At 42.1% G+C, this 14616-nt stretch overlaps 1 protein-coding gene across 1 annotated transcript; it reads right to left on the reverse strand.

Annotated features, from left to right (window-relative positions):
• Positions 1 to 209: 209 nt before the first annotated feature.
• LOC129327933 (vomeronasal type-2 receptor 26-like) lies at positions 210 to 1100 on the reverse strand (the record flags this gene model as incomplete). Its single annotated transcript, XM_054976680.1, has 1 exon — positions 210 to 1100. A coding segment is annotated over one exon (891 nt), but the record flags the coding sequence as incomplete, so codon positions are not given.
• Between the last annotated feature and the right edge of the window lie 13516 nt (positions 1101 to 14616).

The raw sequence follows: 14616 nt of genomic DNA on the forward strand, positions 1-14616 counted from the left end.
CCTGATGACTGTAGAAGACACATTCACAATTGAACACAGGTGAGCTTTCTTTTCCTGCCAGTGTTTGATTCACAGAGTTAGGGCTTCATTCAATGCAATGACGCTGTATCAGTAAAGATTTTTTCCCTCATCATTAGTAAGGAGAGGCATGAAAGGAAAGGAGTTGAATGAAATATTTTAAAAAACAAATCTGAAGAGTATTGTTTCACTTATTTATTTTTTCTTCCCAGCTGCTCTCTGGTGTTCAGTTGAGATCTGAATAAAATAATGAAGCATTTGGGGAAGAAGATACAAGCCAATAAGCCTCCACTAGAGGCCAAGATGGAGAAGATCTCCACGGCCACCATGTCTTTCCCCTTGGTGCTCAGATAGGTGGGGACAAAGGAGAGCCAAACACTGCAGAAGACCAGCATGCTGAAGGTGATCAGCTTGGCTTCATTGAAAGAATCAGGCAATGTCCGGGCTAGGAAGGCCACCATGAAACTGATGGTGGCCAGAAGACCCATGTAGCCCAGTACAAGGTAGAACATGATGTCCGAGCCTTCATTGCATTGAATGATTATATAACTGATTTGGGAGTGCATGTCAGACTCTGGGAAGGGGGGCGAAGTTGCCAACCACAGTGCACAGATCCAAGTTTGAATTGAACAACATGGAATGATGACAGACATGGCCAGTCTGTTCCCCACCCACTTCCTCATCCTGTTCCCTGGCTTGGTGGCCATGAAGGCAACCACCACAGTGATGGTTTTGGCCAATATGCAAGACACAGCAATGGTGAAGATGATGCCAAACAACGTTTGCCGGAGGAGGCAGGTCACCGTCCCAGGCTGGCCGATGAATAGGAAAGAGCACAAAAAGCCAAGCAGCAAAGAGGAGAGCAGGACACAGGTGATGCTTTGATTGTTGGCTTTGACAAGAGGTGTGTTCCAGTGTACACCAAAGATCACCATCACTAGAACTGTGGCCACAAAACACAAAACAGCAACAGAAGCCAAGCCTGCTCCCATGAGGTCCTCATAGGATAAGTAGGTTATCGATTTTGGAACGCACTGATCCCTTTTCTGGTTTGGATATTCATCTTCTGGGCATTTCTCACATTGGTCTGCATCTGAAATTCATAATTGTTACAATCATTTCCAAATGTACTGTTTTCCGTTGTGCCAGTTGAACGATGCTGCTGAGAAGGGTTGTTAAGAGAAATTCTCTTCATTCCTCCTTACTCAGTTTCTCCCTGCAATCCTCCATTGTCACGAAGGAAGGGAATGGAGAAGTCCTTCAGAATGTGCAGAAGTCCTTCAAGAGGATAGTGGAACTTGCAGTAAAAAAAATGAAGGGAATCATACTGACCTAGAGCAGATTACCTCCCAAATAAAACTTTGCTAATTACAATGGAAGCAAATGTTGACTTAACAAAGGCCAACGCGAACAGATAGGAATAGTAGATAAATGGCTCTAGTAAAAGATGATAAGAAGAATCTATGACTATAATTAAGGAACTGAATTTTGCCAAATGAAATTCCCCTCCCAGTAACAACCCTGCTGCTTAGTTTATGTAAGGAAACCTTGTTTAATATCAGTGATGAATACTTGGTCAATAGTGGACCCTAAGTTGTAAAAGTGCATTAGTATAACAGAATTAGCAAAGCCCATATTGGAAATTGCCACAGTGATGTTTCTTCAGACTCCTTTGGACCTGACAGCTTAGACTGCAGCCACTTTGGATTGAACTGGTATTCTTCCTAATCCTTTCACACACATGTCACTATTTCTAGCCTTCACTCTGATGCATATGTTTAGTATTAATTTTGTCTTCCATGTGCATTGTGATTAGAGAGATCCCCTTGTTACATTTAGTTTGGTTTCTAGACTCTCTGAGGATTTTGATTACAGCAACGTGATTCATGTGAAAAAAAAAATCTGTAAGTATATGGTGGGTGCTCATTTTCTTTGTTTCTCGATGCATTTTCTCGCCAAAACAAACAGCCTTTCCTCGCTTTCCTCCACCTCAGTTGGACACCTGGTGCTTCATAAGAGCCCATAAGAGCCCAGGAGACATCACCCGTGTGCCTTCTGGAAGCAACAGATCAGAAACAGCCGCCTCCATCACAAGAGAACACTCGGTTTGAAAACTCCAAACATTTTATGATTGGCAGCAGTTCCTATGGCAACCATTTTGGCCAGGGCAGTCATTTTATCATGGTACCCACAACCCGTCCTCAAAATCCCAAGAGTTCCCATGGGCTGAACTAAGTTAAAGAACGCTGTTTTAATGGAGGATACTGTTTATATATCAGCAAATGGGTTGGGAAAGTTGAAAATTCACATAAGGGCCGTTTCCACATGTTGTTAAAGCAACGGGCTACTTACTCAATGCTGGCTGGGTTTTTTACAGATTCCAGATGTCTCTGATTTCAAAGCGGAAGCAAGCTGTTTTTCTTTCGTCTGATCAGCCTGCTTCCGCTTTGAAATCGGAGGCATCTGGATTCTGTAAAAAAACCCCACACCAGTGTTGAGTAAATAGCCCGTTGCTTTAACAACATGACGAAATGGCCCAGGTTGAAACAGCCCATGAGGCTCTCACTGAAAATCCATTTTTCAGAAGGTGGAGGTTGGCAAATCCATTAGTATGTTTATTGCACAGACAAATCCTAGTAACTGGAGTAGCACCAAATTGGAAACATCTGGAGCTTTTTTCTTGCATCTTGATATCCTCTTACTTACCCATCTGGACTGCAACTTTCCCTTCCGGGCACTGAGCACAATCGTAGCAACAAACTTGCTTCTCCTCTTGAACAATCCTGCTGTGTCCGGTGGGGCAGCTCTCGACACACGTGCTACGTGGGACACTCTGAGAAAAAGGCAAAATGAAGGTGTTGGTGATGGAAATATGATCCTTGTCCCTTACAGCTATGATTCTTGATTCCAACCCCTTTGCCAAAACTGAGCGGAAATTATATTCTCCCCTCGTGTATATACACAAAATCAAACAACTGATAAGAGAAAGAAAAGCAGCTGGGTAAACGGAGGGTCCGGGAAGATCTCTCCTTCCCTCTTGAAATACAGCTTCCACCAGCTTTGAATACTTGGCCCCCATTGGGGAAAAGCCCCCAAAAGCTTGGGGCTCATTGTGCATCTTAGACATCCTCTGAATGTCCACTCTCTGGCACTCGCACATCTATTTACCGTGGCAGTCTGTGTTCTGATTATTAAAAGCCAAGGCAAATTTCCATTCTTCACATCATGAGCTAGAAATATTTTTATTCCTGCATCAGAATTCCTGTTCTGAAGAAATATCAGTTTGGAATCTTTTCCATATTGAGAGACAAACACTGCCTGTAAGCAAGAAAGCTAACATATCAGGGAGAAAGTTGGTATGTAACCTGCTTCTTACTGTCCTGGATTTTCATTTCTAGAGATTTTTTATGCACAGGAATATTTGAAACTGTGTCTTTCTGTCTGTAGTGGTACAGAGCAATTTCTCTCACCTCATTCTCATCTCTTCTTGGTAGCTTGTAGAGCTCAGGACAAAAAAACCCCAGAAGAATAATATGGTCTCTGTATTCTTGTATCCAATGGATACGTTATGGACATACTATAGAATTTTGCAAATGGAGATCTGCCAACAGAAACAGAACCATTCGCAGTGCCCATCCCACGTTACTTTTTTTAATGCGTTATTGAAAAGGCTGGATGCATTTGTAAGGAGTGAAATCAAAGATGGCATATGCAGTTCTAACATGCCTTATTTCTCGTAATCCTAGAGTGATACTTGCTCTGCATTCACTCTGCATTGCAGGGAGCAAGATGTTTTTTCCTCAAGGGTACTAGATGTCACTACGTGTAAGCTCTTTCCAAGGGTTCCTGCTATCTGTGTGACCAAGTAATGTTTGATAAAGGTATAAAGTAAGAAATGCAATGGATCACAACATATACATCATGAATGATTCAATTTGGCATACAATTTTTCCGGCTCCAGATTTGGGGGGCTTTTTCCCCAATGGGGGCCAAGTATTCGCAGCTGGTGGAAGCTGTATTTCAAGATAACACCACCAAACTCACAGGGGTCAAAGTCATCCCACTAATCAAACAACCATCTGTGTTTCAATCACTTACAATGAAGGGATTCACTTTCCAAACCCCCAAAGTAGCTGGGTTTCTGTGCAGAGCACTTCTCCCCACTAACTCCTGTCGCTGGAAACTGAAGCAAAGCAATGGCCAAACAGCACAGAAGTGCAAATTAACTTTCTGCTGGGAAGTTTGCTTCTGGCATCCTTCCTTATTGAGGTCATTTTGAGAGTTCCCTTTGATACCTCTGTGCTGATTTCTCTGAATGGAGGGAATAAATGTGTCCAGTCGCCTGTGAAATCATCACAGAAAAACCAGGTGCTTTGGAGGAAATATCTATGGTTTGGATTTCCAAGAGCCCAGGTGGTAACATAAAGCTTCTCCTCTTTTTTTAAAAAAAAATATGCATTTTAAAAATTATTATCCATACCTGCTGAAATTTGTGATTCCATATAATCAAACTCCTATTAATACTGAACTCTTCACCTGCAGTTGCCAGAGATTCCACCCGACCAACCTGGATTTTTTGGAAAGATTGATTGGGGAATGTGACCAAGTTCATGATATCATAGCCAGCTGCCAGGTCCCCATTTTCATCAAAAAAGATTTCATCCCCAGCAGAATTGTTAAAACGAACATTTCTCAAAAATGAACAAAGCTACATTGGAGGAGAAATAGTTTCCGTATGAAAAAAGTGTAGAGGGGAAATAAATGAATATATTTTTCTGGAATTTGTTCACATGGAACCACTTGTTCTGCAATATCGATTTGCTATTTTATTAATATTATCAGATATGAAAACTGTGAATGAGAAAAAATATATATACTAGTATACTTAAGGTTGTACTGAATTTCCAGAGGGAACCTCCTCAATAGATTTGTCATCCTAATAGAGACATATGCCCTCTATATAAAAGCAAATCTAAGATATCCAGGTATACATTTTTTCCCTTTCACAAACCATTGTGACCACCTTTGCACATGGAACAGCTTTTTTACACAGAGTTTGAATCTATAAAATAGCATTTGAGTTCTTGAGCATAAAACAGTTCATAATATGCAATATAGTAATGACTGTGGTTATATATTACTCTTCTAGACAGATTAGTGCCCCCCTCACAATGCTGAACAAAGTCAATATTATCATTATCCCTATAATACAGCTGGGGAGCTGGACATGAGAGGAGTGGGTTACCCAAGGCCTCCTGAAGAACTCATGGCAGTATCGGTATTTGAAACAGCAGAGTTCTTGCACAAAAAGCAGTTCATAATGGTTGGACTGTGACAAAAAGAACTGTGACTGACCTGCCATGGCTGAGCATTGAGAAGACCCCCTTTCCCCATCACTCTCTGCTGCGTTTTTGATGAATGCATGGCGTGGAGAGCATGTGCCACAGCATGGACAGCATTGTAGATGCCATAGCTCTGACCAGACATTCCCATTTCAAACACAGTTCCAGGAACGCTCTTGAGCTTCTCCTCTCCAGTACAGTTTTTGTTTGGGGGCCCATAAAGGTTATAATGTGGCAATGAACAGAGAAATACATGGATCCAGAACAGCTGAATCAAATAAATTTTAGATTGATACGGATTTAGGGTCTCAATGAAGTCCTGAAATCCTGGCACCTTGTTCGTGTGCAGTGCAAAGGACAAACTGCCATTGAGGGATTTTGGTGTGAATTTACTCTCTACGAAAATAGATGTGACATCCCATTGAGAAGTTATAATCCAAACTCGCTCTATTGGCAGCCGCAGACGAATTTCATAATCTTGTATAATTATTCGTAAACCTTCCATAGACTGATCATTCCCATAGACAAGAATGACGTTGAGTTTGTTAAACCAAATTTTTAGAGCTATCTTCCCCAAGATTTTACCAAGATAGAGGTTTTCTGTGTAACTTTTTGGAGTCAGAATAATTTCTTTCAAAGCAATGCAAATATTACTCCGGAACAACCTTGGTATCAGATTTTGAAGGAAGTTTTCTCCACTGTCGTCATCTGATGTGAGGAGGCCAATCCAATTCCATCCAAAATGCTTCAGGAGATGAACAATCCCAACACACTGAGGTGTTTCAGATGGAGTCATCCGGAATAAATAAGGGAACAGAGTTTTATCATTCATTGTAGTATGAAAGGAACCATAACTGACCTAAGATGAAATATCATGACTTTATGAGACATGACAAAAATCTTCATTTATTTTTGAAAATATGCTTCTTCATCCAAATATATACAAAATTTCATAAGTCTATTTGTTCCATTTGGTTAGCTAAGAAATGTTATACTTTTCTAAGATCTTTATTATCTAAAAGTTCTAATCATGCTTTCAAGGCAGGGCAATAGAGAGCCAAACTACAAGTGACGTCTTACACAGGTTGGACACTAGTCGGCTTCCCTCAAGTTTTGATGGGAAATGTAGGCGCCCTGGTTTTACAGCTTGGCTCTCCATTACAGCTGCAAGACCAGGATGCCTACATTCCCCATCAAAACTTGAGGGAAGCCAACTAGTGTCCAACCTGTGTAAGACGTCACTTGTAGTTTGGCTCAGAGAAGTCCAATAGTTTATGGCTCATTCAGGGCTGGGGCAAAGAATGGACGGGGATAATTTTATCATTTTACAATTCATGAGTTGACCGCAGGATCATGAACAGTGGACTGAACTTAACGATCTGAGACAGACAGATTACTTGAGTGGATTTCTGTTCTTATGTCAATATTTCTGCATGTCTACGAGCGCACATACCTGTGGAATCTTGTATGTAGTTAAAATGTTGGCCATCTGGATGGAGTTTTGGGACACGAAGCCCCCAATGATAGCCATTAGTTTATTCTTCCTCTCACAGTCATAATTGACATCGTTCTTTCGTCCTCTGAAGAGTAGATTCCTAATGCCCTGAGAGCTTCTCAGCGAGTTGAAAGCGTTGTCATAGATGTCTGATCCCAGAGTAGTGTTGGGTAAGAGTTTGGAATCCTTCTTGATTTCATTAAAGGCAAAATCAAAGGCTAGGATATGCTGATAATATTTTGTCATTATCCTGCAATGAGAGTTTTGTGTAGTTTCACACCCCTGTATTATAAGAAACATTTGTCTCTTTCCCCCTAAAATACTAGTCATGGCAACAGGATTGTTGAAATTCTGCTAGAGCGGTCATCTTTTCTTTCTCCCTCAAGAAGGAGAATGTGAACTGGCACTTCTCTCTCCAAGTGAGCAATTCATTTATTGATGGGACATCTCCAGAATATTTGCCTTTTAGCAGTTGAGATATTATTTTAATGTCAGTAAGATCTCTTTCTCAGTCTCAGTGCTCTGAATATGAGGGCTGATTAATGATTGGAATGTTAATGGAGCAATATAAATAAGAAATATATTGGTGGCCATTGCAGAAGAACAAAATGAGAGTCTTTTATGGTCACCTCAGGAGGAGAGGAATGGACCAGAGGATTGCTCATAGGTCAGGCATAGGAAGGACTCTGCTTGATATGAATTCCCTGGTCAAATCAAGGCATAAGTCTCAGAGTAGCAACTCTCCCAAATGGTGCTGTGCCAAACACAGAGGGAATCATAATATCATGGAGCAGAAATCCTCAACCCCTTCCCCCTGCATTTTCAATTGAAGCCACGGTTTACTCTGGCAGGTAAAACTCATTTGAAAATAAAGGGTAGAGTCTCAAAACTGTCCTCTAACTTTAGAACGATGGTGGTTGTTGCAGTGCCGAAACCACAAGGAATAGAAATGTTGCAGCCCATGGCCAGAAGCCCCACAAAGGTATATGCAATGGAAGTAGAAGTTTACTTTGGCTAGCATAACATCTGCAGCTATAGCCAAGAGCCTCAAAATTGGCCATTGGCATCCACATGGTCATGGGAATTCTAGTGCCAGATGAGGAGGGAATCGAAATATCATGTTGCATATAAACCACAGAATCTGCCCCCTGCCCCAGAATGGAAACAAAAGTTGTCTATGGCAGACATAACTTTCAGCCATCATGTCCAGTATGGTGATGGGAGTTGCAGTTCGAAAATAAGGGGAATCTCAGCATCTTGGCCCAGATTATCTCCAATACTCCCGAAGCTCTGTGCAACATTCTCTTTAGCATGCATAACTCAAATAAAGCCGGGGGTGATAAAATATGCCACCAGCTTCAGAGTGATGGTTGCATTGTCAAGACAGAAGAAAGCCATAACATGTCTGAGCAGGTTATTACAATAACATCCCTCCTTGCTATTTCCCATTGAAGCTAATATACTCCATTTGTGACAGACATAACACATCAAAATATAAAGACAGGGTGGACAAGATTGGCCACCATGTTTAGCATGATCAAGGGACTTGCAGAGATGAATGGAATTGCAGTAACACATCAGAGCACATCGGACTGTTTTATGTGTCTGGAATCTGGATTGTAACAGACTTTGGACACAGACAATAAACTCTACTTACTGACTGACCGACCGACCGACTAACCTACCTACCTACAGGTACTTTTGTGTCATTTGAATCCTGAACAAATGGGGCACAAACCTCAGGGTTTTAAATGAGGGAATTACATCGTTCTCGTGTCCTCCATTTTTCCTCATAACAACCTTGTGAAGTGGAACTGGCTGAGAGTGACTGGGCCTAAATCAGCCTGCCACCTTCTGTGACAGAAGGGAGATTCAAACCTGGATCTCCTTGATCCTACTCCTAGATTCTAACCACTATACAACACAGGTTTTGATATTTCATGGAGGATATTAAGGCACCCACCTCCCATTTTGAGATGTCAAGCTTTATTTACAGAAGAATTATGCCTGCCACAGATGAATGGATGGACATATGAAGGGACGGTCACACTGATTGACAGGTGGATGGTTCCTCATGTTATTATAGATTACTATCCATGTATTGTGTGAACAGACTCTACTGAAAATTATCTGAGACAATGTGGAAGTTCTAATTTTGGTGTTAGACATACGGCTTTCATTTTACACTTGGAAATCATCATTTGACGAAGGAATTAGCAAGGGCTGAACATGAAGTAGCTATTCACAACCAGTCTCTCCTCTCCTGTGCATTCTCATGTGTCAGTTACATGAGAATTGTTTTTTAAAATTCATTAAGATCCTTTAAACAAAAAAGATCTACTTACCACCCTACTAAGCCATACTTTGGTGGTTCTGTAAAGTTGAGTAAAAACATTCTAAGGAATGCAGTGGATACACTTCCTCCAATAATAATTTCCTCTCCAAAGCTCTCCAAAACCTGTGGAACTCCTGGCTGCCAACTGCTTGCGGATTCTGAATTCTTGCTGAAATTATATGGCAGCAATGGAAGGAGGAAGAACAGCAGCAACATACATCTGAATGCCAGCCAAATACTGATCCACTTCCAGCTGCGGATCTTCATTTTCTCACATGCATCTGCTAGCATGTCTGAGAAAAGGACCAGCCAATTGTCTGTCTTGTTACTCTTTGTTTCTATGTCAATTTTGCTTCTCCACTTTTGCCCTTGGATTTATAGATACTTTTGTATTGTAAAAACAGGACATACACTTTTGTATGCAACATCTGCTGTTGTTGTATATATGGTTTCTGCCTTAAAGATATAAAATATATGCATAATAGACAATGTTAATTACTGAGGTATACTCAAAATCCCCATTTGTATTTTTTATGGGCAGGAAAAAAAACCATATGAAATTAAGAATCAGAAATTTTATTCACACGAAGGAAAAGGAGATGCTGTAATTATTATTTAAAGGAGCAAAGACGAGAACATGAAAACGAAAATCCATGGGCAGCCAGTGGAATCCATCTGCCCAATACCAGCAGACAACCCTCAACTTTAAAAAGTTTTTGCCCCCATGTGGGCATAAAGGATAAAGTAGGAAACTAACCTATGAGAGATCCTGCCTAAATGGAATTGAATATCCCAGATCTCTGAGGTACAGCTTTCATAGGCTGAATGCAGACAGCACATATTCTTGAGCTGCTTCTGCCTCTTGATTTTCAAAGAAATCATTCACTAGATGTGAGGCTTTAAAAACGGATTTTAATGATAGTGTTTTTTATTCATTACAGGGCAAGTAACCTTCTTTCCCAAGGCCTCAAGGTTTCACCATTCCGCCATGTATCTTGTTTTTCTCAAAAGTTGTGAGACTGCAACATGGCCGATGCTTTCCTTCAGGCCTCTGATGTGGCTCAATTAGCTGTGTGGCTTTCAGAAGACATTCAATCCCATAAACTCAATTTTGGTGCCTAGGCCTGCATTTTATTCCCCTATCCTTTGATATCAAGGAAACCTGGTCAAAGTGATATCAAAATATTTGGACAACATGGAACAAGTTGCAGTGACTGAGGGAAACCCATATCAATTTGCATGTTTCCCCCCATAGAGCAAGCAACAGTTCCATGTGGTCGTTTTAGTTGGGGAAATGGTGAGAGGTTAGTCTTAATCTTCCCTCTGCTTCTGTCAGTGTCCTGAATTGGACTCCTGAGCCTATTCAGCACCTTCCTGAACCATTCTGGTATCGTATTGAACTCATTTATGGTAAAAGCTCTCAAAGAAAGAGATGCTCGACATTCTTCAGCGGGGTGTGAAATCAGGAGGCACAAGATGTATAAGACGGACATTCCAGCTTTCATGAACTCTAAGGTATAGCTCTCTCTCTTACCTCCTCAGTCCAACAACTGGTGGCAGGTTACAGAGCAGGTCACACAACTGCCCCAAAGATACCAGTTGCCAATGCCAACCCATTCCCCGGCCCTTTCTTCTGAATTCCTCTGACACAGTGGTAGACCACATTCTAGCTATCCAGAAAATTGGGTATTCCATTCCTGATACTTTGAAAGATCTCAGAAGAGATGTACATCTGCTACAGAATGAGATGGCAATGCCACATGTCAGTCACCCAATAAACTTCAGGTGGTAGAAGAACTTGATTTTACTTTTTAGGGAATTTGTTGGCCTGTATATTTTCTTTAATTAGTCATAGTTCAATTCTAAGCAGAGTTACACTGTTTGAAGAACTTTGAATTTGTCAGATCTCAGAAGCTAAGCAGGGTAAGTCCTTGGAAGGGGGACCACCCAGGAAGACTGCACAAGAAGGCACTGGCAGACCACCTCTGCTTCTCACTTGCCCTGACAGCCCCTTGTAGTGGCCATTATAAATTGATTGCGACTTGACAGCACGTACACACATATATTATTATAGTATATTATATTATTGACACCCAGGAAGAGTGGCAAATACCCTTGAAGATAGAGATAGTATTCAACAAGATCTGAACACAGTGAAAAAGTGGGCATACTTGAATAATGCAATTTAACATGGCCAGGTGCTAGGCTGAAAGGTAGGCTAGGCTGAGAGTGTATGACTGGCTGAAGGTCACATATTAAACTTCATGGCTAGGTGAGGATTTGAACTCTGTTCTCCCCAATCTTAGACCAACGCTCAAAGAATAACTTCACTCACACACTAGATGGGCTTAGACACTATTACTGAGGTTGAGCCAAAAGGTGATTTCTTGATTTCACAGATAAAGGGGGCACTGCTGACCATTATAAAGACTCTGGCTACTTCTGGAGAACTCATTCACACCCTTCTATGGGAATTCCATTTAGGAGCTTGAGGTTCATGGTTCTGCATATTCCTGCATTATTAAGCATGCCATTCTAAGCAGGGTTATGTTTGGGAAAGAGACTGTAAGACTTGCTCCCAAGGCTTCCCAGTTGCCTTTCCAAAATACCATCCTCACGCAACCAGGACCTTGTGGTTATTGAATGATACTTGAAGGCAATTGTGGAGTGACATGTCACCAGGCTTCCTAGTTGCCATTCCAAAATACCATCATCATGCAACCAGGACCTTGTGGTTATTGAATGATACTTGAAGGCAATTGTGGAGTGACATGTCACCAGGCTTCCTAGTTGCCATTCCAAAATACCATCATCACGCAACCAGGACCTTGTGGTTATTGAATGATACTTGAAGGCAATTGTGGAGTGACATGTCACCAGGCTTCCTAGTTGCCATTCCAAAATACCATCATCACGCAACCAGGACCTTGTGGTTATTGAATGATACTTGAAGGCAATTGTGGAGTGACATGTCACCAGGCTTCCCAGTTGCCTTTCCAAAATACCATCATCATGCAACCAGGACCTTGTGGTTATTGAATGATACTTGAAGGCAATTGTGGAGTGACATGTCACCAGGCTTCCTAGTTGCCATTCCAAAATACCATCATCATGCAACCAGGACCTTGTGGTTATTGAATGATACTTGAAGGCAATTGTGGAGTGACATGTCACCAGGCTTCCTAGTTGCCATTCCAAAATACCATCATCATGCAACCAGGACCTTGTGGTTATTGAATGATACTTGAAGGCAATTGTGGAGTGACATGTCACCAGGCTTCCTAGTTGCCATTCCAAAATACCATCATCATGCAACCAGGACCTTGTGGTTATTGAATGATACTTGAAGGCAATTGTGGAGTGACATGTCACCAGGCTTCCTAGTTGCCATTCCAAAATACCATCATCACGCAACCAGGACCTTGTGGTTATTGAATGATACTTGAAGGCAATTGTGGAGTGACATGTCACCAGGCTTCCTAGTTGCCATTCCAAAATACCATCATCATGCAACCAGGACCTTGTGGTTATTGAATGATACTTGAAGGCAATTGTGGAGTGACATGTCACCAGGCTTCCTAGTTGCCATTCCAAAATACCATCATCTTGCAACCAGGACCTTGTGGTTATTGAATGATACTTGAAGGCAATTGTGGAGTGACATGTCACCAGGCTTCCTAGTTGCCATTCCAAAATACCATCATCATGCAACCAGGACCTTGTGGTTATTGAATGATACTTGAAGGCAATTGTGGAGTGACATGTCACCAAATAGTCTACGGTAGAGGGCATCAGTACACTGAGTGGCAAATTAGGGTTGGCTAGTTCCCATCACCCAAAACCTGACACCAGAGATTCATTGTGTCACGTCTGATGATACTATGGATGGGCCCAGTGATGTCATAGGGTGGAACTTGGTGATGTCACACTGAATAGCAGTATTAATAAGTTTACCTCCACATATTCCTAGGTAGATATCTTCAAAAATATGGGCTATATAGCTAATAACTAAAGGCAGTATTTTTTTAAAAAAGCAAGAAAATAGCTTGCAAAATGTAACTTGTAGTTTAAGTGTTAATGTCACATTCTTATGGCCTCCCATCTTCAATGTACATGTTTAGTGGTTAGCATGCAATATATGTAGATTATGGCACATTGCCAGCTAACTAAGAAAATAAGGTTGGCTCATAATCACATTACGAATCTTTCGCTGATTTAGTTGGAGAGTGGAATTATCACAAAGATGTTGCCGTTCAGGGTTCCCAAAGTTGTTAAGCCTGAGACTGCTCCTAGATTACAGATGGGCACGATCGGAATCATGATGTGAACCCCCCCCCCCCCGATAATGGCGTTTGCGCCATCGTGACACAGCTAATCGGTTCCATCCACGGCAACCGATCCAGCAGTTGGAGGTTTGCTTGTTCGGGACTTGATCGGATGGATCGGTTTCTGTTTGGAATTGGAGACACTCTGGTGCTAGTAATTTATTTCCGGGGCAATGGAGCCAAGGGAATGTCTGAGCTGTGTTTGCCCTCCTTCTGTCGCCCTCGAAACACGAATGGAAGCCCAGCTTTCCTTGATTAGCAGGCTTCCTTCCAACCACAGAGCAGCAACCCAGGGGAGGGAGGGTGAAGGCGGTTTGCTGAAGCCATGGGCACAAAGGTTTTCACTTTTTTAAAAAATGGGGCTTTGTAGGAGGTGTTTATCTGTCTGTCACTCTGTTTTTAACCTGCTTTTAAAACACTGTATTTTGTGGGAAAACCTCATTCATGGTTCTGTGTGTGTGTTTAAAATATGCTTTTGGAAGACTGGCTGCTTGCTTTTAAAATTGGGTGGTGAGGAGTGGAAGATTCTGTCCCTGCTTTAAAAAAAAAAAAAGCCCATGTGCCCTTTGTCCTGGGGAAAGACGAATGGCGTGGGTGGCCTCCCAGCCACCCACACTGACTTTTGCCTTTCCCGCAGGACAAGGGGCAGCCGGCTTGTGGGAAAAGCAAAAGGCCGCACAGGAGGCTGGGAGGCCGCCCGCGCCGTTCGTCTTTGGCCTCCCTGATTCCCGATTCCAGATCAGAAATGGGACTTGATCAGTTAGAATTGGTGACCTGGGTTCGGCGGTGGCCTGGAGCCACGAACGGCTTGATTGGTATTTTGGGGGGGATCGTGCCCACCTCTATTCTAGATCACTTCCCCAGTAGAAGATGGCTGCTTTGTAAGGGTAGCCTGTATTTCATTATACCCCACTGAGACCTCATTTTCCTCCCCTACACTTGCCATCCTCAGACTCCACCCTCTGGAATTTCCCAAAACATTTGGCAGCCCACGAGATGTTCCTTAATGGCTCTTCTCACTCTGCCATGAAGCTCCCTTGGTGACTCGGGGCCAGTCAGTCTTAGCTTAGCCTGTCTCACATAATTGTTATAAGGATGTTT

The sequence above is a fragment of the Eublepharis macularius genome, chromosome 4, assembly GCF_028583425.1.
Source record: "Eublepharis macularius isolate TG4126 chromosome 4, MPM_Emac_v1.0, whole genome shotgun sequence".
Lineage (NCBI taxonomy): Eukaryota > Metazoa > Chordata > Lepidosauria > Squamata > Eublepharidae > Eublepharis > Eublepharis macularius.